Source organism: Amblyomma mixtum, chromosome 7 (assembly GCF_055824585.1).
Source record: "Amblyomma mixtum isolate Tamu chromosome 7, ASM5582458v1, whole genome shotgun sequence".
Classification (NCBI taxonomy): domain Eukaryota; kingdom Metazoa; phylum Arthropoda; class Arachnida; order Ixodida; family Ixodidae; genus Amblyomma; species Amblyomma mixtum.
The window spans coordinates 94,710,234-94,738,103 of record NC_143018.1 but is presented as its reverse complement, the minus strand read 5'-3'; the positions used below and the strand labels follow the sequence as shown (position 1 = coordinate 94,738,103).

The 27,870-nt window shown below is 45.5% G+C and overlaps 1 protein-coding gene across 1 annotated transcript; it reads right to left on the bottom strand.

The window, feature by feature from the left end:
* Positions 1-30: 30 nt before the first annotated feature.
* LOC149336892 (protein FAM185A) lies at positions 31-27,856 on the bottom strand. Its single transcript, XM_089553185.1, has 8 exons — positions 27,404-27,856; positions 25,542-25,654; positions 20,240-20,332; positions 16,891-16,929; positions 15,111-15,255; positions 10,606-10,704; positions 8,319-8,408; positions 31-1,254 (listed from the first exon to the last, which is right to left on the bottom strand). Exons 1-8 carry the CDS (start codon positions 27,810-27,812, stop codon positions 1,136-1,138), a joined length of 1,107 nt encoding a protein of 368 aa, XP_089409311.1. The 5' UTR covers positions 27,813-27,856; the 3' UTR covers positions 31-1,135.
* Between the last annotated feature and the right edge of the window lie 14 nt (positions 27,857-27,870).

Below are 27,870 nucleotides of genomic sequence, written 5' to 3'. Positions count from 1 at the left end.
TATCATTTTCTTTATTGAGTGATTTTCACACGTGTGTTCCAACTGTAGTGACACACCTCAACCTGCCAAACCACTCAATCTGTTTTGCGTTGAGTCATACTGTGCATATCTCTGGCCTTTACACTACTGTATTTTCCGGTGTATAAGACGCGGCTTGTTTTTCCAAAATCTTGCTGGTGCGTCCTATAAAAGGGTGTGTCTTATATGCGAATTTTTTTTTTTTTTTTTGCGAGTTCAGAAATTACTGAGGTTCATGTTGAAATTTTTTTCACCGAAAAAATATCACTACCAATAACGCGGTTTTAACAAACATGCTTAATACTTCAATACGGGGACTGCCGTGCGCATCTTTCTTTAGGTGAACTTTATTATGAAACGGCGGGGATGACAACTTCTGGGATCATAAACATGCGGCAGTTTCGGAGGCCCCAAGCAAAAGTAATGAGAAATGCCAAAAGATGGCGAAAATCACGCTTCTCCCCATTGTCAAGACAAGCCGGCGTTTCTTTAGTCACCCTTTGCAACTTTGTTTCCTCCATGTACGTACTGCGTACATAGTGCGAAGAGAATGTTTCATCTGCGTTGCCTCCAAAAATGGGCGAATTTTTTGATAGCGCATCCGAAGATGAAGACTTCGAAGGTTTTAAGTTAAAATAAAAAGTTGTTATGGACATAAGGAGGAGTACTTTCATTTTTTTTTCTTTTTTGCTAAAACGTGGGCGGGTATGGCGTGAGTGTTGCCTTTTCGATCACTCAGCGTTGCTTAAGAACTTCTCACAGGTACGATGCACGATGGTCGCACAAGCATGTTTAATTAAGCCTCACTAGCCTAACTGGGTAAATTGGGGTGTGTCTTATACACGGGTGCGTCTTATATACCACCTTTTTCAATGATAGCCTGCATATATGGCGGGTGCGTCTTATACACTGGAAAATACGGTATGTATAGTTTTTTGGCTCTTTGCTAAAGGTGAATCAGACAGCCGAGATAATTATGACAGCTTGCTTTCTCAGTTCTACCTATGAGGAAATGGAGACGTGAGCCTAGCTTGATAAGCTACATCAATAAGCAGCATTAAGCTGCGGTTGTGCCACAGACGCCAAGGTGAGATCATGGACCCCATGATGTGCCCGCTCATCCCGCCACTGGAGTTCCTCCAAGATTCAGCGAACTGACCCAATCTTGCTTCTTCACGACCACACTCCCAGAACGACTTCGGGCCGTGACCTGCGCTTTACTTTCAGGGTGCACATCTGCAATGCGCGTGCAAGCAAAAAAAAATTAACAGAGCTACAGCATCCACAAACACATTCTCTGTGCAGTTTCAGACACTTCAAAACAACCATCACCACTGAACAATCATCATCATCATCATCATTTTATTTTGTGAAACCAATACATCAAAACTTGATTGAACCCATAGCCAGCTCGGCTAGTGAAAGGTCCAAATACAAGATATTTAGAAAAGAAGTGGCAGACATTTAAACTACATGCACAAAAAGACATGAGGTACGACAATCGCGGCCTTGCAAATACATAAACGCATACATTTTCTGAAAAACAAGCATATATATATTTATTGAAAAACAAGCATAAAATCAATTAAAGTTGTCTGCCATACTGTGCATCATAATGTATGATGGGTCATCTGAAATTCAGAGAGCACCAAACATTCAAAGAAACACTAAAGGCAACTGCATCCATCTTTCTATCTCAGTAAAAATCGCCAGCTTGAGCCTTTTGGCTATGCTTATATGTTTGGTAGAGAATAAAAGGCACGTTGTATTTACTCCTGTAATGAACCCACCCCTTTTCTTTTTTTTTATAAAACTTGACATCAAATTGAGTGGAGGGTTTATTATGGGGAGGAGAGTTTCAAAAGTATTTTTTGTAAGACTCAAAATTTCATATCATATGTCTGCCCTGTCTGTCCATCATTGTCGAAAGCGCGCGGTTGACAAGTTGGATCCCTGTGTCGCATGCATTCGTGTCACTGGTGTTTAGCGTCGCTCACATCAAAATGTGTTAGCTGTACCATAGCGCGATCCGACGATTTTGTGACCGCCTACAGCAATGGCCAACTGTGGCAAGATAATGTGAATGTGCTGAACACTGGCCCTCAAGGTCAGGTACACGTTTTTTTGTGCAAGGTTAGAAAAAATAGTTATTGTACGTACTTGCACAATGAACCAACGCCGCCCACTTTTGTCAATTAGAATTTATATTTTTCTTTTAACCACATGTAATAAAACTCGCCAGTGTTCAGTATGCTCCCCTTATCTTGCCACGACTGGCTGCCACCATCAACTATTGCAAGATCATGGGATAGAGCCGTGATGCAGCAAACACCTTCTGAACTGAACGATGCTAAACACCGGCCACACTGCAATGCTAGTTAAGCGAAAGCTTCACTACGCTAGGTAAAGCCAAGGTCACTGTGCTTGCAGATTTCACCTTCATTTGACCTTCAGATAAAGCAAAGCGTATGACTGCCCCCCCCCCCCCCCCCCCCCCCCCTTCGGACAGTAAACACCTTAGTTGTGCTTTAAAGGGGCCCAGAAACACAATCTTAGTTAACTGTTTTGCCTGTTGATTGCATACAGTGAGTTATAATGGTGCTATTAGCGTCGGTAATACCGCGTATATTCCATTTTTTAATACTTTAATGCCCTCCCAAAAACAACTTCATGGCTCTGATGGTGTCGCCACACAGTGGCGGGTTTTTAGCAGCGGATATGACATCACCTGGCGCAAGCTTGATGATCGGACAAACAGTAAATATACTGCAAATTGTGTGAATAAATAGAGACACATTTTGTCACCTGTCAGCGTTTTATATTAGATCAACAAAAACAATGTGTTTGTCTTAGATAAAAGCCCTGCAAAGCAAGTAAAATAAAAATACACCACCAGGTGCTCAGGCATGGAAACGACACTGCCAGTCTCAGCAAGAACGAGTTACAGAGAGCAGACAACCATGGAGTGCAAACTTCCGCGACGTGCTCTGGCAGGCTGTTTTGATTGGTTGCGCCAGGTGCCGTCATTGGGAGAGCGAAATAGGAGTGGGAAGCACCGCCAAAATCGAGTTGAGGGCAGCGTTTTGTTTGGCTGTATTTTGAAATTTCTTCATTCAATAACTCCCGTTCCTGTGCATCAATTCCCGTAATTCTTTTTAATTCCGCATCTGTGTGGCATAAAGAATCCACCTGAAGTATAGCTGGTATCCCCCCAAGCAGTGTTTCGCAGCCCCTTTAAGGGAGGACACTGGTCTTAGACCTATTTCCCTTATTTTTAGTCCAATCCTAATGAAACTGCACCACCTTACTCAGTTTTTTATACTGATTTCAACGTTAAAATTACCTTTCTCATAAATTAGTCGGTTCTCAAGATAATTAATTTTAATTAGTCATTCATTAGTACCTCAGTGCAAAAAGAACTGCTCAATAAAAAATCATTTTTAATCCATGGCTGCATGTATGGTGAGTAAAGAGTGCAATAATCAAAACTATTTTTCCATTTTACCCTGATTAGTAATTTTACAGCACTTGGAATATCACTATTCAAGATGTGAATGTAATGCATTGATAAACTTTGCGAAATTATAAATTTTTGAAGAGCGATTGAGCAAATCTGCTTCACTTATTGCACACACTGTGCCTTCAGCTTCCCTTAGCAAACAATATGACGTCTCCATCTGTCCTATACGTTGAGATATCAACGTACTAGGACAGCCAGATGTCCAAAATTTTCATGCCATTAAATTGTCTGCTCCTGCATAAATTCAGCCCACACGATGATCTGAATTTAATATTATGGTCAAAATGCTGATTTTTTGAAGGAAAAAATTGGTACAGTTGGAAAATATTAGCTGCAGGTTCCACAAATGTAATTTTTTGAAAATTGATTTTTTGGTCATTTTTTGGTGACCAGTGTCCCAGCTATGTGGCGGTAGTGACAGAAGTGAGCTGAATGCATAGGCATTGACAACATTGGGCCTCTTCGATTAACCGCTCTCGGGCAGCCCGCTGGCGGCCCGAAAGTTCGTCTCTGACAGGAAAGCGCATCATGGTCACGTGGGCTGGCGGCCACCGGAACCAGCCGGGCGGCAATCACGGCGGCAAGCAAGTCGCGGATCACGGAGGGCAGATGCTCTCTCTAGCTTCGCGTTCTGCGTCTCATTGCAACGCACGCGTACGGTAGAAATAGGCTGCTTGGTATCGAAAACAACGACTTGCAGTTATTGAGGGCTGCGTGCCGCAGACTGCAGAACATGCAGCTGATCAAGCTCGCACTCGCGAGCGTGTGCCTTCGGTGCACTGTGTAAGCTTCAAGAAATCCTCAAAGGCATGCGATGAGCAATCGCAATTTAACGTGTTTCAGTCGACACCACATAGGACGAAAAGCTGCCCGTGCGTTGTTTATCAAACGACAAGCCGTACTCTCAGATTATTGACTGGTATGACCGCCGACGATCGACCCTGGTGGACTCTGCTGTGGTCGTTGCGATTTCTACGCTCGTAACCTGCTTCCTGTAAGCTGTAAGCAGAAAAGAATCGGGATACGTTCGTTCAACTGTAGTCTGTCGGCCGCCGGCTTTTGCTGCGGGCAAGGAACGCATAATCTCGGCAAAAGCGCGCTTGTTAATTGAACGTCCACCTAGAACAAGCTAGTGCACTGTATAAATTTAGCTGCGTATCGTTTCTGTAATAATACAGCTTGATAGCAGAGAACTGGCACTGGAATGAAAAGCGCTACAATAAAGCCCTACGTGTCGGCGCCTCACGTTCCGCGTGTGTTTGCATGACGATCAGCGCTAGAGCTCATTTTTATCTATTTTTTTAAATGAGCCAAACGCGAGGAGGTGCATGCCTGCGGTACTTCTCAGATATTTTGAGCATATGTGGCAGAAGGCCCGAGCATGAAGCTGTACAACAGTTGGCGACGACAGAATCAGCACTTGGTCGGCGCGACAATTCTGTATGGCCACATATATATGCCCGCAGAGATGTCTCGAGCAATGTGCTCGTGAGGGCTTTTAATAAAGGACATGTTTCAGTCAAGCGTTTTTCAAAGCATATCCACTTTTGCACTGCGCCAAACGCAATGAAGACCATACGCTCTCGTATCGCGCTCAACCAACACTTCGTAAAACACGTACATGCTTATATATGCGCACGTCTGAATGCGTACTCGGAACTGGAATCCGGCTGCTCTCGTGAAAGGCCTCGAACACCATCGCAATGTCCGCCGGGCGCACGAAATTAACAGCCGAAATATTTTGTGAATCAGAAGTATGAGCAATTGTGCTTGCGAGGTGGTGAGACGATCGAAATATGATCGCGCATACGCACGCAAAACATATCAATAAACAGCGAGAACTACCGCAAAAGATGCCATTGCAGGCGACACAGTCGATATGCACCGTGGCCTAGTCGAAACAAGCGCCTGCATCGTGCAAAACATCGCATGAACTACCGCGGTCCTTCTAGTCCATATAAAAATGGCCGCGCGAGCTTCCCGCTGTCGTACACCTCTCTGTCGTCTGCTAGCTGCCCGAGCGCTGCCAGCACAAAATCGTCCTGGCGAATCTGGCCCATGGTCTGGCCGCCGGCTGGCAGCCCGAAACCGCCCAGCCAGAGAAAAACGAACGCGTTCCGGGCAGCCACCGGAAGTGGGCGGAGCAACCCGAGAAAATCGAGCGCGCTCGGGCAGCCCGCAAGCAACCCGCGGGCTGCCAGAGGCGGATAATCGAAGAAGCCCATTGTGGCAGAAACACGGCACTGAAGCCACAGGCCGTCGGTGCTTATTGTGTTCATTGGCATTGGTGTTGACAATGTTTTACACTCCAATGATTTTAAGGAAAGGAAGTGAGCATAACTGGCTCCCTAGGTCAGTAGATGCCTGAATCGTGCTTTGAGGTACATGGGATGGTGAGATAGAGATGTGGCCTGCAAGCGTTAGTGCTAACATTGCGGCAGACACACGGCACTGCTGCAATAGGCTGCAGCGTTCATTGGGTGAGCGAACCCTCGCGATCAACCATTAACTGCCACCTGTCAGGGTGGCAGGGTGGGTGTGCTGCCCATCCAGTGTCCGGAACGCACTCAACGTCACAGACACCAAGCCGCTTATAGTTGCCCGATACGCCACAGCTTTCGCTCTGTAACCAGGTTCAACAGTAGCTCAACCCCACCAAGTTTTTGTTGATGATAGATGGACGGGAAAACGAACGGGCAGACGTGTGATACAAAATTTAGACTCTTACAACAAGACCTGTCAATATGAGCGGGCATCGCTGCCACAACTAACCCTTACTCCGCCACCGTGAAAGGCGCCATCTTGGATTTAAATGAAATTGGTGGGCACAGCGGACCCTTAAAAAGCGAAGACTGGCTTGAATAGGCTTGGCTATTTGTTCTCCATCGCTGCCTTTCGAGATAATAAGATGCTCGCCGTTGCCACCTAGATGGCCTACAAAGGGCGTGTGATCGCACTGAAAACAGTACAACAAAACAGAGGGACAGCGGGACAGCTGCAGCGTCCGCTGCGGCTTGGACGATGCCCCCCTGCGGTGCGGGACAGCAAACGAGGTAGAGGGCAGCGGGGCTGTATTCGGAGGCGCTCGCGGGGGTTACCGCTCGGTCTTTGCGAGCGTCATTGCCCCATGCAGACTGACTGTTCTTGCTTTGCGCAGTGAGTGCATTCATTCGCGGCATGACTTGAGGCCGCGTCGCACTGCCTGGTATCATGATGTCATAGGATGCGGACATGATGAAAGCATGACTATGACTCAGATACAGTCTAATATTATCGCCTGTAGGCGGAACATGGGCAGCGGCGATTTTCGCGATTTTTGAAAGCCGGTTTTTCGCAGAAAAGTTTTTTTTTTAGGCTCATGGATTTTTCGGACTCTTTGATTATTCGGATCATTTTTGGGGTCCCGCCAAGCCCGAAAAATCGGTCGGCGACTGTCTAGTGACTACAGCTATGCCATGCATTTGAATCGCAGATGCTTGGGTCAGCATTTCCGAGGAGCTCGCTGCTCGCGCTTTCAAGAAATGCAGGATATCGAACAAGCACAACAGTGCTGAAGAAGAGTTTCTATGGCAAGATACTATCTCTGACAAGGAACTCTTGGAATACCGTACGTCCGATGAAGACAATCACTAACGCCGTGACTCCATAGGCACTTCCTGTGTGCATGTGTGGATACTGGAGCCAGCCTACACAAGCACTCGGTGCGAGACACGAGAAGGCGTGAGCATGGTACCCAGTGCCGTTCGGCGCATATGCCATAAGTGGCACATCACTTTGCAACAATCGGAGGATTGCATGGCTCCCGCAAGAGCCAAGGTGAGTGTGAGCTGCTGTTCTCTTCATGGTGTGAAATTCTCCAATAAAGTGCGTCGACCCGAGAGAGGCAGCAAGCCAGCACCAGGCACATGATATGTGTGCCCCTTTTCAACACCTGCCACAGGCTTGCATTGGATCTGCGGCGTGTATGCCTAGCAAGTATCCACCGAGTCAAGTGCGAAATGCAGTGCACATAAATGCTTTCAGTGAACTTTCCTCACTCGTATTTTACGTTCAGTAAAACTATTACACCTCACCTCACAAAACTATTACACCTCACTTACACCTCACCTCACATCTCATAAGGTGTAAACAATTACACCTTATATTATATGCGGGTTTTATTACGGTACTTACACTGGGCCTCTATTCAAGCACCTGTATAGCCTAAGGGGGAAGGTTTCTCTTGTTTTTGCTGTCCCGACAGACGCGGGTTCAATCCCGGCCGTGGCAGTTGAATTTCTTTGGAGGAGAAATTCGAGGCCCGTGTGCTGTGCGATGTCAGTGCACATTAAAGAACCCCAGGTGGTCGAAATTTCCGGAGCCCTCCACTACGGCCTCCCTCTAACCTGAGTCGCTTTGGGACGTTAAACCCCCATAAACCAACCAACCAATGTTTCTCTTGTTTTGAAGATGAAAAATCTGTCCCATGCTGGTTTCCGTTTGATGTTAACTCAATGCTTCCCTCATTCAAAATACCCTCACCCCAAGTTGCCCTCATAACAATGAACAGAGAACATTGGTGTCTTTGTCTTTATTATGCAGATGTTGCAGGCCAGTGCGTTGCTCACGGCAATGATGCGGTTACAATTATGTACAGGCTGTCTTTGTGCAGCAAAGTCAGGAATGTGTTTTGCACATCGTAAGGTTTTCATGTTGCATGTTAGCGCACGCAATATCTTGACAACCATTAGGTTGACCATGCCAAGGTGAAAGGCAAACGAATAGATGTGCCAAAATATACCTTGCAGAGGCGACTCGTTGAAATCTGACTGTACTGATGGTGCGTCAGCTGTGACTTGACAGGCTGTCGAAAGCATGAGTGTCACATTTCCTGCCAGAAACATAAAAAAAAAGCTGATTTAACATGCATACACACATCTCCTAGAGAATAAAGAAAACAGTCAAGCTATGTAGCCTTGCATAAACCAGCTAACGTAGTTAGCAAATTGTTCCGTGAGTTCACATATTGCAATTGCTTATACTAATCCAGTACCCCTTTGATCTGAGGCTTATATAGGCAGCCTACAAATAGTGACAATATTAATGGTATGTGGAAAAATGATCAGAGGTGAATTTGGAACGAAGTGAATGGAGGGCAAACACTGCAACCAAGCTAGGCAGGCACAAATTTTCATTTTTCAGGCGACAGCAATGGCATGAATATAGGCAACGTTCGAAACGCATAAAAATAAAGGGGAAGCACTCTCACTGATGCACAAACAAGAAATGCCCAAAAAACACAGGAGATGCAATCCTAATACTTATCCCAGCTCTCGTGCTGAAGTTACTGCATGGTACAATTCTCATTCAGTGTACTATAAGAGTACTATAGCTAGGAAATTGCGAAATCAAATGAAACCAAACATTAGCTGACATTGACAGGCAAAAAGAGCTATATTGACAATTATGCTGCCTATAACAGTCAGCATTCTGTACCTCTTCCTTCCAGAGCTATCCATGCATCAAGCCAATGTATTTAAAGAGGCCATGACACCATATTTCAGACTGCAGCTGTTTATTGCATTCTGCATGCTATGCATCTCGGAACAAGTGGGAAAAATGCGAGCTCATTTGGTGCAGTGAGTAATTTGTAATTGAATTTTTAAAAGTTCTCCTGAACGCAGTCAGGCAACACTAGCGCACTCGCCATCCACGATGACAGCCACGTGTTTGCTCGAGACTGAAAGACTGAACTGCCCACAGCGCATGGTAAATGTAGGGGAGTGGGTTGTTTGTTGTTCAGTCTAGAGGTGCGTAGGGGTGAAGAGGGGAAGTCACGACAAGGGGACAAAGGCAACAAAGACCCGTGCCTTTCCCTTTTCAGTCTGGCTTCTGTCCGATCTCCGGCCAGACTCGAGTAGGCACGTGCTCTGCTCCGCACCGATCATGTGCGCGGCAGTTTTGTAGCAATGACGGTACTGTCAGTTTATGACGTCACTCAGGCTGCTTAATGCTGTCGCTGCCAGGGGGAAGGGCTTAGAGCCGAAAAATTCTAACCGAAATTTCTAGCTGAAATGTGAATATAGAGCCCTACTTCCTTTTAAAGTAAGCATATTAATGTCGTGGGTAGTACCCGCCCGGTAAAACCACAATTCGTTGGTAGACCAGGTCAGGACCCCTTTAAGGAGGGAGCCTGGACTTGAAAAAAAAAAAATTTATTAATGAAGTCACAGTTAAGAAATCTTCAGGGAATGCGTATTTTTGTGTGCCGATTCTAAATATTCTAAATATGCCGATTCTAAATATTCTAAATATGCCGATTCTAAATATGAGTCTAAATAGCGCCTTGCTGTGTGTCTTTTCTTGTTTGTCGTCTCTGTGCGCTGCCTCGTAGCAATGAATTTAAATATGTCATTTAATTTCCTGTAAAACAATTCCTTGAGCACCTATATAATTTTTATACATGTATTTTGTGAACAGCTTTGAAAGAATTTCTTACGGAAAACTTGCTGAAATGTATGCCATTGGGTTCTCTTGACACCAAAGAATGCAATAAGGGTGAAATTGTCTTCTTGCCTATCAAAGGACTTAAGTTATAGGGTTTTGAAGTTGTCGCTTCAGGAATGAGAAGGAAAGTGTGTATTCCTGTTTCTGAAGTGGCAGCTTCAGTACCATGTAAGCCAAGTTCTACGATAGCCAGGATGATAATTTTACCCTTACTGCATTCCTTGGTGTCAAGAGGACCCAATGGAATATATTTCAGTGAGTTTCCTGCAGCAAATTTTCTTTAAAACTCTTAGCAAAATACTTGCATAAAAATTTGCATGTGTTCAAGGAATTGCTTTACATGAAATTAAATGACATATCTAGAATCAGTGCACAAATATTCATGTGCCCTGAAAATTTCTTAACTGTGACTTCATTGATAAAATTGTCTTTTCAAGACCAGGCTCCCCCCTTAAGTATAGGAGATCAACCGTTAGCAACACTTGAGGCTACTTTCTAAAACCAGATACCGTGTACACTAGGTTCAAATACATACTTATTTAAAATTTTTTTCTGCAAGTAGACAACAAGCTCATAGTTACCAGATTCTGTCGTGACATTCAGATCCTGACTCCGCACCACCACGACCGAGACATCCCCGCTGCCGGTCGTCACGGAGCAGCGGTCACCATCAAGGCCCCCTGGAGGAAGGCCCCGTGAACTACCGGTCACCCTACGATCGGTCGCATAGCAGGAAAAAAAAAATAATAGTAAAAAGCACTCCTTATCTTTATTCTTGAGCAAAGACCTTTGCTTTCATTTCTCTCTTTTCCCCCCCCCCTTAAAAACGATATTTGTCCCTGCCTCTGGTGATGTTGAACCTAACACTTTGATGGTTGTAGAAACTTGTACAGTCTGATGAAAGATAAAATGCAGCCCATTGCCTGTATTCAACAGTCGGCATTCCCCCTAGTTTCATGTTCAGCTTTGTGAATGGGACAGAGACGCACAGTTTCAAAGACAAAGGATATTAGTAGTAATAGCTGTTTCCTCAGTGTATTGTAACACCACAAAGCAAATTTAAACTGTAGGCACTTAGCCGAACATCATCTGACATGACTTTCAATACTGGCAGTGGAGAAGCTTCGATTTTATCCCCCACATGGAAGTAGACACTGGGTGAACTGTACAATCTAAGCAAAATGAAAAATTGCGATGCCTCTGCGCCTGATACAAAACGGCAATGAGAACCTTAAAGGCTGCTTGTTGGTGTACAGCAGGGGCGTGAGCAGATGAATTGCTAGGCTCATCAGGATCTCCTGTCTCCAAATGAGCACTGATGCAGTGCCTTGAACGTACATCATCCTCATCATCATCAGCCTGACTACGCCCACTGCAGGGCAAAGGCCTCTCCCATGTCTCTCCAATTAACCCTGTCCTTTGCCAGTTGCGGCCACTGTATCCCCACAAACTTGTTAATCTCATCCGCCCACCTAACTTTCTGCCACCGCCTGCTGCCTTCTCTTGGAATCCACTCCGTTACCCTTAAGGACCACAGGTTATCTTGCCTTCGCATTACATGCCCTGCCCAAGCCCATTTCTTCCTCTTGATTTCGTCTAGGATGTCATTAACTTGCATTTGTTCCCTCACCCACTCGACCCAACATTACATCAATAACAAAAACTGAAACTCGTGAAGAAAAAATGGCTTGTGATGAATTAGTAATGCTCCACTCTTGTATTCTGCATTTATTTCATGATTACTGCGCATGCAGGAATTTTTCAGTGTGAAAACACCGACCTGTAAAAGCCTAAGCTCTTTATGAGGCATTTTCAAGTCAGGTTCAAACTCAAGCTGAGGAAGTAATCCTTGGTAGGAGAGTAAAGTTCACAAGGCCTGTTCCTCCTCGTAATATTAGTGTAACAAAGACAACCAGCCACTAAAATGGAGCTGGGGACCACCCCTTGCTAGGACAGCACTAGAAAGACGATTACATGAGAAGGCCACAATTTTGGTTCCCTCTGATGCGATACAGCTAATATACTTCCCCAGAACTGCTTCCCCTAAACAACTGAAATACTATGCCTAATTTCCACTTCCCCTGAAACCTTGAAATCACTGAGTGCGGGCCTCCAGATCTCCTAACCTCCTTGGTTCCTGCCTACACTGTGATCATGGTATTAAGTTATAACAGCCAAAGGGAGCTAAAACACTCGCGCCTACTCCAGGCTTCTTTCCCAACTAATGCACGCAAGCTGATATAGCAGAGCGTCATGTTCGGCTATGTCATGCAGTCAACTGTGATCAAAGCACGGAATGAAGAAAGCATAAATAAGTTAACACTGCCTCCAGCGCAAATACAGCCAACGCTGCCATGCGTCCTACGTTGGTGTGGGATAAGCGTTCAATATCTAGCCGTCAAAAGCCACAACGTTGCAGGAACTTTTTTCGACCTGCTCCAGCAGTGACACACTGAGCTATATAGAATGTACAGTCAAGCCCGCTAGAACGTCGTCCTGTAAACATGAAAAAAAAATGTTTGCCGCAAAAGAAACCTGGGTTACTTTGCGGCAAGTGACATGTTATTGCTTAGATCTGGGAACAAAGCTGAAATGATAATGACAAGTTTTTTATGGTGAAAAGGCAGTTTTGGCCACACAGCACCACCATCATCATCATCATCATCAGCCCGACTACACCCACTGCAGGGCAAAGGCCTCCCCCATGTCTCTCCAATTAATCCTGTCCTTTGTCAGTTGCCGCCACCGTATCCCCGCAAACTTCTTAATCTCATCCGCCGTCCCCTGCTACGGTTGCCTTCTCTTGGAATCCACTCCGTTACCCTTAAGGACCAGCGGTCATCTTGCCTTCGCATTACATGCCCTGCCCAAGCCCACTTCTTCCTCTTGATTTCAACTAAGATGTCATTAACTCGTGTTTGTTCCCTCACCCACTCCGCCCGCTTTCGATCTCTTAATGTTACACCTATCATTTTTCTTTCTTCCATAGCTCGCTGCGTTGTCCTTAACTTAAGCTGAACCCTCTTTGTTAGCCTCCACGTTTCTGCCCATAGGTGAGTACCGGCCCATAGGCTACCACTGTGGCCCAAAAAGGTAAAATAAAGAGAAACAAAGTGCCTGTTACTGTCTGCATCAGCAAAACCAGAACTTCAAAAAGAAAAAAATGACATTTTGCTTCAAAATGTGTGCTCCTTTCTTCTAAAGGCACTTCCATATTTAGGTGTCCTTCGCAGGCCTCCTATTTACATAATAGAGATGGAGGCACTAGGCTGAGAAGTGTTCCCTGAACAGTGACTACTACTCCATGTTACCACACACAAGTCAACCATTCCAACTCGAAGCCCTCATTGGGTACACAAAACAAAACTCGGGCACAAATATATCTAAAGTCAACTTATATGTGGCAATATATGCTAGGTGCCTATGCCTCCCACAGAAAGAAACACTGGTGCTATAGACAGGAAAACATGGCACATGACTACAGAAATGCCCCTAGCCCCAGTCCTGCTAGCAGGCCCAAGAAGCATGCACTATCTAACACCTACAGACCTTAAATGAAGCTAAAGGTCTCATTCAGTACATCATCGCAGCATAAGTGATAGTTTTTTCTCCCGACAGCTTGCAAATGCGGTGTTACTGCTTGCTAACCTTCCCCAGATTGCGCGCTTTCACTTTTGAAAGTGGTGACAAAGTTTGAAGGCAGTGTTTACTGGTTTCCCTTTCAAATGCATTGCGGTTGGTGGAAACTGTGGTGGCTTGCACTTCGACAGCTTCAGACTAATTGAGGTAGCAAAGAAATATACAAATCATGATGAGTGGGATGAAGACGTGAATACGTAGGGGCAAAAATATTCGAAATTAGGAAGAAAAAAAAAAAAGGCAATGCTTGTGCGGTGAACTCTGATACGGGATCACCAAACACTGACAACGCCTGAAAAAGGCAGTACTAAATGCCTGTGACCCCTGCTGTGCTCTGCAGGTTTCACTAAATTACAAATTACGCCCACAAAACTTTCAGAGACGATACACAGCATCTACCAGGCAAACTTACGTGAGCGGCCACATTAGAAAAAGTAAGCGGCACGGCTACATCCACAGTGATTTCGGATATGCTTGATTACCGTAAAAACTGGAATATAGGACGAACTTTTTCTCAAAAAACCATGGCAAAAAGTCGACCCTCGTCTTATATACTGGTCATTGACGGAAAAACTACGCAAGTCTTGCCACAATGGCGGCTGAAGTCAACAGCCTCCATCGCCATCAGCAGCAGCGCGGTGTGGGGACATTGTGGCGCCACCGTTTCGCGTTTCCGTTGTCACAAAGTTATTTTGGTTTGTGTCTGGGTGCCGTCGGCGTGGAAATCTTTCCCCACAGAGATGGTGCGCAAGTCTTTAAGAAAATGCAGCATAAGCAGCGCGCTAGACGGCACAAAGGATGATGCTCTATGGGACGTGGGAAACAAAAAGCAATCGTCATCCGACTCGAGTTTGGACGGCTCTGATGACTCGGAGTAAAGCTTTTGCGCACTTCGTGCCCTTCTCTGTACTGTACACCCGGCCAATTTTTTAACAGTATCGCACGACCATCGACCCGCGTGTTTGTCAGCACCTCATCACAGAGTGGCGAAAGAAGCGAGAGTAAGCGCATGTGTACGCATGTGCGTATCTCGTTTGTTTTGCCACTCAGCACCATTAATAAGGCGCTGACCAGCACGCAGGTCGATGGTCACGCGATGGTGTTAAAAAATTGGCCGAGTGTACATACAAGGAGCATCTAAATGAAAATAAATACTGTCACCTTTGTGCAACCGGTTGAGTCGCATTTGCTTCAAGGTAAGGATGTGTCTCGGTACTTTTGCCATTGAAAAAGATTTTTTCCATCTTTAGAATTGGTTAATTTGGGGGGTCGACCTATATTCCGGCTTTTACGGTAATTGGCCTTTCACTAACTTCAAAGAAGCCCTGCAACGTAATACGGTTTTATGGGACTTTGCTTGCAATACAACTCTCAATATACTGAGCAGTTTTTTTAAAGAGAGCAGGACAGGGTTCTGAGATCTGCGACGCGGATGGACAACACTCACTCAAAGTGATGGTGCCAGACTCTGACGCGAGCACTGCCTCACTGCTGTGCAAGGAACCGAGGTCGATGTTGCCCCCCTGGGAAACCAGGTCAGCCCTGTCCGCGTAGGCTGCTGAGACACGCTGTGACCCCGTCAATGTCTCCACCTGATCAGATCACGTTTGCAGGGAATGAAGTATGAAGGCGACACACTGCACAAACTGCTGAGAAGATGGTACGCTACACTTTCAAATTACACATACTACAGTAAAAGCTTGTTAATTCGACACTGACGGGACCGCAAAAAATTGTCGAATTATGCAATTGTCAAAATATCGAATGAGCAACAAAAAACAATGTTTGCCGCAACAGAACATACCTTTATTTGGCAAAGAAATCTGTTATTGTCGCCTGCTTTTTCGAGCGAATTTGAGCGACTACGATAGCTCTAACAGCTGCCAGGTGCTCCACGGCACACGCACCGTCAGGGATTTGTTTACAGGAGTCCTCCCGCACGGAAAAGGCTTCTGCGGCTTCTTTTACCGTGTGCTTAGGCATTTGGGGCAGCTGCTCACAATCGTCACCTTCTGACGAATCGTCGTTGGCAGCGCCTGTCACTTCTTCAATTATTTCATCCTCGGTCAGCTGACAGGACACAAAGGCGATGCGCAGGCACTGCGTGCTACCCACTCAAGAGCAGCGAAGTAAACACGCTGGCAAAGCACGCAATTACCAAAAAAGGCACCACCTTACGGTTAAATAACCACGATCATAGCAATAAGAACACGTGGAAACAACGACGCAGGCCAAAACGAGACTTGCTGTCGATAGGGTTAAGCAGACGACACCAACACGACTGTTACGACACAACATAGCACAAAGAAAGATGGCGGCAGAAGCTAACCTGACTTCCCTCGCCCTCTCTCACGCTGCTGATGACAATGACCATACGGATGGCCTATCAGCCGTACAGTAGCGCCGCTCGTGGCGGTGTTTTTTTCTTTTTGCTCTCAGCGCACTGGCTTGGCGGGCTGCGCAGTGAAATCGAATTAACCGACGCACAGCAAAATTTGTTAGAATTAACGAGAGTTTTGCCCCATAGACTCCTATGTATAATTGTAGGAATCTTGCGTGCGCGTCAAATTATCCAATTTTCCGAATTAACGGGGGTCGAATTAACGAGCTTTTACTGTACAGAGTTGATGCAAAAATTTCATTGGGGGTCATTTTCCTCCCTTGACCAAATGTACAAACAGCGTAACTGCACGAGGCCAAAATGAGAAGTCGGGACGAGACACGCCCTGATGAAATCAGCGCTGTATCTTGTCTTTTCCTTTTGGCCTTGTACCGTGGCTTTCTTTCACTAAGAATTACCTGTGTCTGTCCAACTCGCCCACCAGTTCATGGTGTACTATAAGCTGCTGGGCACTCTCACATCTATCATGCAGTGTGCACAGTAATTGACGGCAGGACTATCACAGCTTGGCGGACAATCCTCCATGCTTGTTGACACCTTATCCTTATTTCACCCCAGGGTAGACTTACCCCAGCAAACCACTCAATATCTGCTAACCAAAATGCTTGTTCCCTCAAATGTAAGAACACCTTCAGGAGTCATTCGTAGCTTTCTGAAACAGGATCAGGTTCCAGAAAAAACTCTGTGAACCTGCACCAGAATCCTTCTCGAATCAAATAGACTGAGAATCTCACTGTAATGACCGTCAAGGCTCTATCTAGTAACACCAGAAAGGTCAATACCAAAGGCATCAGGCAGTAACTAGCAAAGGTGTACACAGACTCACCTTGAGGTTATTTGCTAAGAGCCGTTGTGCCTCGAAAGACTGCAATGAGAAGAAAAAAACATCTAGAGCAACAAAAAGAAAAAGTACAGCAGTGGTGCATTCAAATACCACATCATCCGCAGGATATTACTCTAGTTTTTATGGTTTTTTTTTTCAGCCTCACACACAGTAGAATCTGGATGATAAAAACACAGATAATACAAATTTCTTGATGGTATGAACTTGCAAAATTCCCCAGCAGGAGTGCATTGTGCACACTGACATGCTGCTAAACGCACGTCGCCAACACCGCGATCGCCTGTTGCGTTTTAAGCACCTCGGATAGGAAGCTGTGGCCACGCGGCGATCAATAAATCCAGTCAGCTGTAAACAGATCTCTGTGAATGGATTTCCCATGCCTCTGCATACGAATTTTGTTCATTTTTGCATGATACGAAATTTTGACCATTACGAATTTTTCCGCGACACCTTGAAACTCGTATCGTAGAGAATCTACTGCATTCCAATTCTTTAAAGCAGGAGTTCTCAATATTTTTGGGCTCAACGAACTCCAACAGTTTCAAAAGGTGATGACGAATCCCACGTGTTGTCTTGAATCCCTTCCAGCCTGACATGCATGAAAACCGGAACATGGAGACACATGAAAGCGCAAGAAGTGCCCAAATTAAAATAATATTGACTGCCTGCAGATTGAAACAGTCAACAGCGAACAATTAAAATATGATCAGCCCCACAGCAAAGTAGGTAAGGAAGGGAGGTTTGAGGTACCGTATTTTCCGGTGTATAAGACGCACCCTTGTATAAGACGCACTTGCCATATATGCAAGCTGTCACTGGAAAAGTTCGTATATAAGACGCACCCGTGTATAAGACGCACCCAAGTTTACCCAGTTAGGCCAGTGAGGCTTAATTAAATACGCTTGCGCGACTATCGCGAAATGCACCGTACCTGTGAGCAATTCTTAAGCAACGCTAAGTGATCGAAAAAGGCAACACTCATGCCATACTCGTCCACGTTCTAGCAAAAAAGAACGGAAAAACGATACAGCTCCCCATATGTCCATAGCATTTTATTCTACTTGAAACCTTCGAAGTCTTCATCTTCAGATGCGCTATCAAAAGGTTCACCCATTTCTGGAAGCAACTCGGCTGAAACATGCACTACGTACACGGAGCAAAAAAAAGTTGCAAAGGGTGACTAAAAAAGAACGCCGGCTTGTCTTGACAATGGCGAGAAGCGCGATTGTCACCATCTTTTGGCGCTTCTCATAACTTTTGCTTGGGGCCTCCGAAACAGCCGCGCGTTTCTGATCCCGGAAGTCGTCATCCCCGCCGTTTCATAATATAGATCACCTAGAATGTCGCGCACGGCGGTCCCGGTATTGAAGTATTAACCGTGTTACAACCGCGTTATTGGTAGTGATATTTTTTAGGTGAAAAAAGCTTGAGCATGAACTGGAGTAATCGATGAACGCGCAAAAAAAGATGAAAAATTCGCATATAAGACGCACCCTTGTATAGGACGCACCAGCAAAATTTTCGAAAAAAAGCCGCGTCTTATACACCGGAAAATACGGTATGCATGGGCCTAGGTGCTTGAGGCACCACCAAAAACACTTCAAGGAGCCCTCGGGTTCTGTGAAACACAGTTTTAGAACCCTTGCTTAAAGGTGCACTGAAGAGGAATCTGAACTCGTCTTTTTGCCGCGGGAACTCGATCTACACGTTCTGAGCATTATTAGAAACTTCGATTTATTGCCCTGTGTGGCTGATTTTCCTAATTAAATCGAATTAACGTCCGGCTCCCGCCTTTTTTTTTAATTCTCCCTCGTACGGTGGGCGGAGTCGACCAACGCGTGGAGTGCCTTGCAGCCAGCTCCGTGGAGGCTTTGCTTTCGCTTTATTTTGTTTTTTAGGTTTCCGTGAATAAATAGTTTCATTCGCAGATAATATAGCCGCAAAATAAGCCCACAGAAATAAAAATATGCGCGGACTATTTGCTTCTACGGACTACTACGTATTACTCCGCCGATGGCAGAGCGGCAAGCCGCCGCGGGACTGGCTGCAAGGCACTCCATGCGTTGGTCGACTCCGCCCACCGTACGAGGGAGAATTAAAAAAAAAGGCGGGAGCCGGACGTTAATTCGATTTAATTAGGAAAATCAGCCACACAGGGCAATAAATCGAAGTTTCTAAGAATGCTCGGAACGTGCAGATTGAGTTCCCCGTGGCAAAAAGACGAGTTCAGATTCCTCTTCAGTGCACCTTTAAGAACACGTTTCAACACAAGGTAGATGATAAACCTGATGGTCAAAGAACTAACAACAAGGAGGTTGCTAGAACACAGCAGAAATTGCCACAGAAGCCCTGAAGCAAGAACAATATACCATGATGCCCTCATTAATTTAAATTAAAATTTCAAAAGTACATCATTTTTTTCCCTTTCTGTGACATCGATTATAAAAATGCTGTTCCTGCATCATTCCGATGTCATCCCTGTAAACCAGGGATTCTAAATCTTTTCAACACCGGGGAAACCCAAAGGCTTCCAAAAGGTGCTCAGGAACCCACGCGTCTTTACTTTTATCCATTTCTGCCTAACACGCATGCGAAAAGGAGTATAAACACACACAGTGCTTCAAAAAATGCCCGCATTGAATGAATAATGACTGGCTACAGAGCGAAGCAGTTTGCTATAACCTACTGATTTATGATTTATTTATTTTGTGGTGTTGACCAATTTATAATATTAAAGAATATGTTATCGCTTAAAGCTAATTGATTAGAAAAGCAGAAGAAAAACAACCACATGCCGCCGGTGGGATCCGAACCCACGACCTCCGAATTACGCGTCCGGTGCTCTACCGCTGAGCTACGGCGACGGCTGTCAAACCTTCTGCTTTCGGGGGTATTTATGTTTACAAGTAACCTAACCTTGGGAGTGTTCATCAGCGCCACCCACGTTCATAAGCGGCGGACGTAGAACGTCCTGAGTTACCGCAGGTGTGACGTAGAACGTCATCGAACGGAGAGGGTGGAAGCTGCGTGAGAACCCTCTTATGCTTCCTATGGCATCAAGGCTGCCAGAACCGAGGCCCTCGTTAAGCAATTAAGCAGACAAGGAAAGGGGAATGAGGGGCTCGTTATATCAGTTCCAAAATGAAATGGACAAAGGAAAGGTGCAGGGTTGAGCCGCGCATGGATTTAGGTGCTCAGGGAACCCGAAGAAAGCCCTCCAATGATTCGTTTTATTTCTCTATTTGTATGTATGCAAACACTTGCTCTGCTACAGCTTCTAATTAAGGAGTTAGTGCTATTTCAAACAGTAAGTATTAAATAAGCGACTTACCCCGGTGCCACGAGCAATCACTTCCAGGTTGCTGTGCAGAGCCCCCTTGGCTTCGATGTTGCCGTGCTCCGTGCTCAGTTTCATTGCATTTGCCTGGGACAAAAAGTCAAACTCAATATAAACTCAATATAAATATATTTATATAAATATACGAAAAAACCCTCAAAAGCAACTAATTTGTAGACTACTACATACAACGCATGCAACCAGCAGCCTGAGTTGTGCAGTGCCGTTAGCATTATTGGAACGAATTTATTCATCAACTATTATGTGCCAAAGCAGAGGAAGTTAGTTCAAAGTACACCATAGAGGAGTAATAAGGGAGTAATAACTCATTGACATCTGTAGCAGCCGCAGTGGCCTTACGGAGCAGGAGCAGCACCAGCCGCCGGAGACGATGACGCCGAAGTTCCTCTGAATGGAGCTCAGCTCTCGTGACGGTGAGATGCACCGTTCGGCTGCACCTTATCTTACATCTTAGCACTTCAGCCAGTAAATCCATCATTTCCTTCATTGTGACGGCCTCATACTTTTCGGGTGCAACAAACTAGTGACCCGGACATCCACTGGAACACCCGCTCCCACCATGGCCAACGCCGACGACAACGCCTCCGCCATGTCATCCACCCGAGCGCAGCCATACGGCTGCACAGGAAAGCTAGAGCGACTGCTCCGGTGAAGCAGTAGTCCCAGGTTCGAACTCCGGACCAGGACGAATTGTTCTTTAACTACGAAGTTTCTGAGAAAGCTGTATAGCTCTCCCTTGTAGCCGTATGGCTGCGCTTGGGTGGATGTCAATGAGTAGTTACTCCCTTTTTACAAATCTACTCCACCTTGGGGGATTCCCCTAAACATTTGACCACCATAGAGGAGGGTGTGAGGTTAATTGTGAACCACCTTTGGGGGTTCTTTAATGAGCACAGCGATCAGTACGTGAGAGTCCTTTCATTCCGCCTCCGCGAGATGTGGACTGCACCTCAGGCCTTATACTCAGCAGCACAACACCCAGAGCCAAAAAGCTGCAGTGCACCCCAGGAAGCGTAGGGGTGTGCTGTCTGAGGAACAAACATGTGAACTGCTGCGCTGTCAGCGGTGGCACAAGAATCGCAAAAAGTGAAATAGCTTTATCGGGCAGTCTGGATGTTAAAACAAACGCATGTACCTCACATTTAACCAATCCTTTATATCCATAAATAAAGTAAACCAAAATATCATGCAAGTGAATTGGTGCACATAAGCTTTTACTTAGAGCACTCCATACATATTAAAGAAAGGAAATACCTCCAAGTATATGGCCACAGTTGCCAGTCAGAGAAGCTACATATTATCAGCTGCTTCTACTTAAGCATCCCAACTAAAGTGTTCTACAGCACTTGCAAGGACTTAACCGATTATGACTGGGAAAGAAAGGCCAAAGCACACATTATTCTATCCTGAAGTACGATAAAAGAATGGAATAAGTTGCCCCAGGAAGTCGTTTCAACAAAATCTAATCAATCATTCGTCACATTGCTGTAATTTTATGCTTGTGTTTTTGTATCAAATTATGCTGCAATGTATTTTCTGTGAGTTTTTCTTCTTTATTCCTGCCGCTATGTTGCATGATTACGCTGTAACTCTCCCTCCCGCCCCCCACTGTACCACTGCATTGCCAAACAGGCGCTGTGGATAATGGGATAAATGAAAATGATAAATGAAATAGCCAACCTCCTCATCCTGTATGCTGGTACCCAAAACTTCTCTGTGACAGCGCAGCGAAATGCATTTCATCGGTCCACAATTCCACTTCACAGACGAATGATTGATGATGTATCGTAGTCTGCTAGTTGCTCTCACTATTTTTTATTGCACAGTTTCTTTTTTGGTACCAAGAAAGAAAACAACAGCATTTTAGTTCCTTACCTTGGTCTATTGTATGCGTACTACCGCACTGCCCGCTCTTTCTCGTTCACCTTATTTGTTTCTTCTTATTAATACCAATAATGCAAGTGCACTGTCTGGTCAGAAAGGTGCGTGTTTCCATGCCCCCACCCTCCAAGACTGGTTATAGCATGATGCCAAGAAGTTTACTGTGGTTTATGGTTTATGGAGGTTTAACGTCCCAAAGCAACTCAGGCCATGAGGGATGTCGTAGTGGAGGGCTCTGGAAATTTAGACCACCTGGGGCTCCTTAACGTGCACCGACATCGCACAGTACACGGGCGTCTAGAATTTCGACTCCATCGAAATTCAGCCGCCGTGGCCGGGATCGAACCCGCGTCTTTCTGGTCAGCAGCCGAGTGCCGTAAACACTAAGCCACTGTGGCGGCCGATGCCAAGAAGTGAAAAGTAAAAACAAAATACTTGGCAAGACAGGGCCATGACATAGGCATCTGAGGTACTCCCCGTTTCCCTCTGAAAATGAAAGGTAGAGAGAAATTTCGTTTGCTAAGGCCTGTCGCTCGGAAGGGTGAGATAAACTTACTTGAAGAGGAAAAAGCAAAAAGAAGCATGTGAAATCGCTTGATTGAGACGACTGTAACTCTGCTGTTTATCAGAGTTTTAAAAAAAAAAGTTCTTTGAAAACTCGATGTGTTCCAGAGATGATGCGTGACAACCACCGAAGTATATCACATTTTTCAGCAGAGGGTGGTCACAGGCCATTTAACATGTGCTGACATCACACACCATTTTTGAGTCCAAAGTGCTAATACATGAGAGCCTTTGGCATTTTGCATTCATCGAACTGTGGCCTAACTGAACGGGATTGACTCTCACAACCTTGTACACAGCAGCGGAACACCTTAGTCACTCAGCCACCAAACAAGGCTGTTTAATCACACATTTCCAAGTAACATTATCCACTTTATTGTTCAAAAAGCAGAATGAGCCATGTTGCACCACCAATCACAGCATTTCTTTTGCATGAAACCTGCACTGTGTCTTGTACCCATGAGTGACATCGAACACAGTGCTTTCACACTTACAAACTACGGTCTAAATACGTGCAAGTCCCCTGCCAATGTACAGAATATATATTAAAAAAATATATATTCTTGTAAGGGCTGCAACCAACCTTTCCACGAGTCATGTGGGAATAGCCTTCGAAAAGGTCGAGCACGGGAGCTTCCAGGTGCTGCCCAAAGATGGCGTGCGAGGGCGCAGGTCACTGTCATCATCATCATTGTCAATTTTTTTCCTCCTCCGCCAACTCCCACTATCCATATTGGCATCAATATCACAAGCTCTAGATTTTTGTGACTTTCAACCGCACGTGCGTTGTGGCTCTTTTTTTTCCTTGACCTGCTGCCAAGCGTTAGAACTTTAGCAAGATGGGCAAGCACCTCAATAGCTAGTACTACATGACTGGCTTTAAACTGAAAGTCGTAGAGTTTGCTCTCGAACACGGCAAGCGTGTGGCGGGCAGAAAATTCGATGTGGACAAGAAGTGTGTTCTATGATGGTGCAATCAAAAGGATGCATTGAGAAGCACAAGCTGCAAAAAGCACACCTCATGAGGCAAGCCATGAAAGTTTCTCGAACTTGAAAAAAAAAATTAAAATTTTTTCCTCACATCACGTACATAGACCCCACCCCAAAAACTGGCCATTGAATCAGGAAAAAAAATGCGGCCCTTACATGCGTTTATACGGTAAAACCTAAACTACTGAGCAGGAATTCCATTACAGTATGCTATTGGAGACATGCTAGCAGATATAATGCCCTTCCAACATCATACCATGTCTCTTGCACACAGAGAACACAAACATTAACATCAGAATAAATTTGATGTGACCATTTTCTTAAGCTTAAAGGTGCACTAAAATGGGTTTTGAGCTCGTCTTTTAAGGCGGAAGCCTTTAATGCCTCATCGTTGTAAGCACCAGTTGTCGACAGAAATGTCACGCTTTTCAATTGGTCGAAACGGTCGTGACGTCACAGTGCGCAAATTTCAAACGGGGCCAATTGTACTTTGGCTACTAACCATGCAACTAATTAAAGGAATCGTATAGTGATGCTCCAAGTAAGTAAGACTGAGTTTAGTTAATAGCTTATAAGACCAATTAGCCTAATTAACCTTTCTGGTCAGACCAGATAAATAAATAAATTTGAGTAGGAAACTGGTCGAGCTCGGGAACCGAACCTCGGTCTCCGGAGTGCGAGACGAGCACTCTACCACTCCGCCATGCCAGCTGGGGGTTTGGAATGAACAAAGGCGCGTTTAGTGAGTATGGTGTCTTCGTTCACTCCCATCTTACTCCCTTCCCATTATGTCGATGTTTAGGTGTCCACCGAGGTATGGGAGACAGATACATTTCCTTTCCTCAAAAACCAATTTACCAACGAGCAAGGCGTAGAACCGAACGGGCGATGGCGTTCGATGGACTCCCTGACAACGTTGCAAGATGCTGTCGCGTTCCGCTTAACATCTTAATCACACATCAGTGACACAAGCTGCAACCCCGCGCTTAAGGCTTTCGCCTCACAGCACTTTAGGTCAACAAAGTGCCCCCCTGAATTTTTTACCGCATGACTTTGCTCTACATGCTCCAAGCAGCTTAGAAACTTCAAATTATCGTCCTGTGTGGCTGATTTCCCTATTAAATCGAATTAAACGTCCCGTTTTTTAAACTCACCTTCGAAAGTAGGAGGAGTCAACCAACGCGTGGAGTGCCTTTCAGCCAGTCACGTGGCGGCTTACTGCTCTGCGATCGGCGGAGTCATACGTAAAGCAAAGAGTCCATGCGTATCTCCGAGTGGTCTAATTTGTGGCTGTGTTGTCTGCGGCTGAAACTATTTATTCAAAGGAACCTAAAAACCAAAATAAAAGCAAAAGCGAAGCCACCACGCGACTGACTGAAAGGCACTCCACACATTGATTGACTCTTACATTCGGAGGTGAGTTCGAAAAACAAAGGCGGGAGCCGGGACCTTTAATTCAACTGAGTAGGGAAATCACAGGACAATAATTCGAAGTTTCTAAGAATGCTCGGAGCGTGTAGACCGAGTTCCCGTGATAAAAAGACGAGCTTAGAATCCTAGCGGAGGGCAAATACGGGCTGGTTGGTATACGTTTCACAAAATGGAAAAAACAGCGCAATGGAAGACAACACAAGAGAAGGACAAACACCAGAATCCTCTTTGGTGTACCTTTAAGCAGCCGCAACTTGTTCTGTAGGCGCAGTTTTAGTTCTGCTGCAAATGCCCCATACAAATGGTTTTTGCTTCTGAAAGCCTGCATTTGTTGCTCAATACTGGTTGAATCATTTCATGGATGACAGTGCAGCCTTGACAGCGTCTGTGCCCATTTTTCGGGGAGTACCTTGATGTTTGTGAGAGTGATGCTCCCTGGTCCCTCTGTCTTCACACTGCACAGGTCCAGGACCAGGTTTTCAAGCTTTGCCCGGGCACCTCCTGACAGCTCTACATCAATGCCTGTAAGAAAAAAAAAAAAGAATAAACATCCAGGCAGGCACTACGATGCTAGAGGGGGCAGTGTGCAACTCAACCTCCATTTCTGCACTTATCACTGCAATGCATCTCTCATAAGGCAGCGACAATGCAGTTCAAGATGAATTTATCTTATGCACTCATGTTTCAACAACTAAAAAGGTATTTTTTTCAGCGTTCTTTCTTCCGCCTTGTCTTCTGTTTATTTTATATTTTTGTTTTGTACTTCAGCGCACTTTTTCCAGTGTCGTCTTTTTCTTTTTCTAGCGGTGCTGTTATTTAATCTCAAATTTTGCTGTTATGTGCATTGTTGCGATCCTTTCTGTGAATGCCTATTTATGATTAATATTTTGCGATTTCTATTTTATTTTAGTGCAATATTTTTAACCTTATAACAATGCTTTGTACTTACACCCCCCCCCCCCCCCCATGTAATACCCTCAAATGAGGGCCTTTGGGGGTATTTTGAATAAATAAATAAATTTCTGTTCAATCCAATGAATGCCTGTGAGATAGCAACTGGGTTAATGAGGGTAAAGGAGTGGATTCCAAGAGACGGCAAGTGTAGCAGGGGGCGGCAGAAAGTTAGGTGGGCGGAGGAGATTAAGAAGTTTGCAGGAATACGGTGGCCATAACTGGCGAAGGACACGGTTAATTGGAGAGACATGGGAGAGGCCTTTGCCCTGCAATGGGCGTAGTCAGTCAGGCTGATGATGATGATGAATTTAAATAAGACTGAAAGCTGGGATAGTTGGCATGGATCCATTATGCTTCGAACAGTGCCAAGGAGAGTTTCATACTTCATAAAATTTTACATGCACTGATTGTTTTTTACGGATTTTATGGGACTTAACGTCCCAAAGTGACTCAGGCTATGAGGGATGCCGTAGTGGAGGGCTCCGGATAATTTTGACCACCAGCAGTTCTTTAAGCTGCACTGACATCACACAGTACACGGACCTCTAGAATTTCGCCTCCATCGAAATGAGACCGCCACGGCTGTCACTGAACCTGCATCTTTTGGGTCAGCAGCCGAGCACCGTAAGCATTGAGTCACTGTGGCTGCTCACGGTCACTGACATACATAAAAAAATGCAACATATATGTGCAGTAAATTAACAGAAGATAAGTCTTCATGCACTTCTAGATTATTCGAGAGCCAAATGCTCAGTGGAGCAGCATCACTTATTGAAATGAAGACGCACAAATCCATAAATACTTGTTGGAAGAAAACACTGTGACACACATATAAATTTTCACAACGATTGCTTTAAAAAGCTCGATGGGAGGACGAAATGGCTTGGAAGGTGAGAATCGGTGAAGAATATATGAATGCATGGTTCACAGTAGTGAAGCAAAAGAGAACACAAAATCTGCACTGTGCCTGTGCGCTAAGGCAAGATGAAGTTCACAACCTGTTCCGCAGTTGACAAACAGCAGCGACCTTTGACTACGCAAATATATAATGATTGCGTGTTCAGCTGATTCTGATTTTCATCCCAAGGATACATATATGGCCCATGTAGTAGAACTTCCGGATTCATTTTCATTCATACAGTTCCTTAACGCGCACCTGATATCAGTGCGCGAGCATTTTGGTACCATCAGGGACCAAAATCCCGCGACCTCATAATGCCGTTGAGCGACTGTTGCGACTGCGGTTAATTTTCGCATTGAACACATTCTCGACGCACAGGGGGTGGATACGTATGTTCTGAAGAAGACTTCACGCACTCGCCATAAAGGGTACGCGCAGCCGGCACATGACGTCAGGGCGCGGTGTCGTCGACTGGCCCCCTTCAGCGCCGGTCATGGCAAGGTGCGCGATGCCGCTGCGGTCGACCGACAGTGCGATCGGCGATTCGCCGTCCAGGAACAACTGCGGCCGCCTGCCCAGGAACGTAGCAGTCACCGAGTCCGGGTCGTCTCCCACGTCCACGGGCGAGACCGCGAGGGAACACGGCAGCCGCACTCGAAGCACCGCCGACGGATGCCTCACTTGCTGCTCGTCGAGCACCACGCTTGGATCCCCTGGCCTCGCATGATCTGCGAACGTACGCGCGCGAGTTGCCGAGAGGCTGCGAGAGCCAGAGGCACGAGGTCTGAGAAGTTTCACTGCAATCCTGCGGAGAAATAAAGTCATTTTACAGGCAACGCGCACGACAACACGACCAGAACCGCACGCTCCTCGGTACGAAATG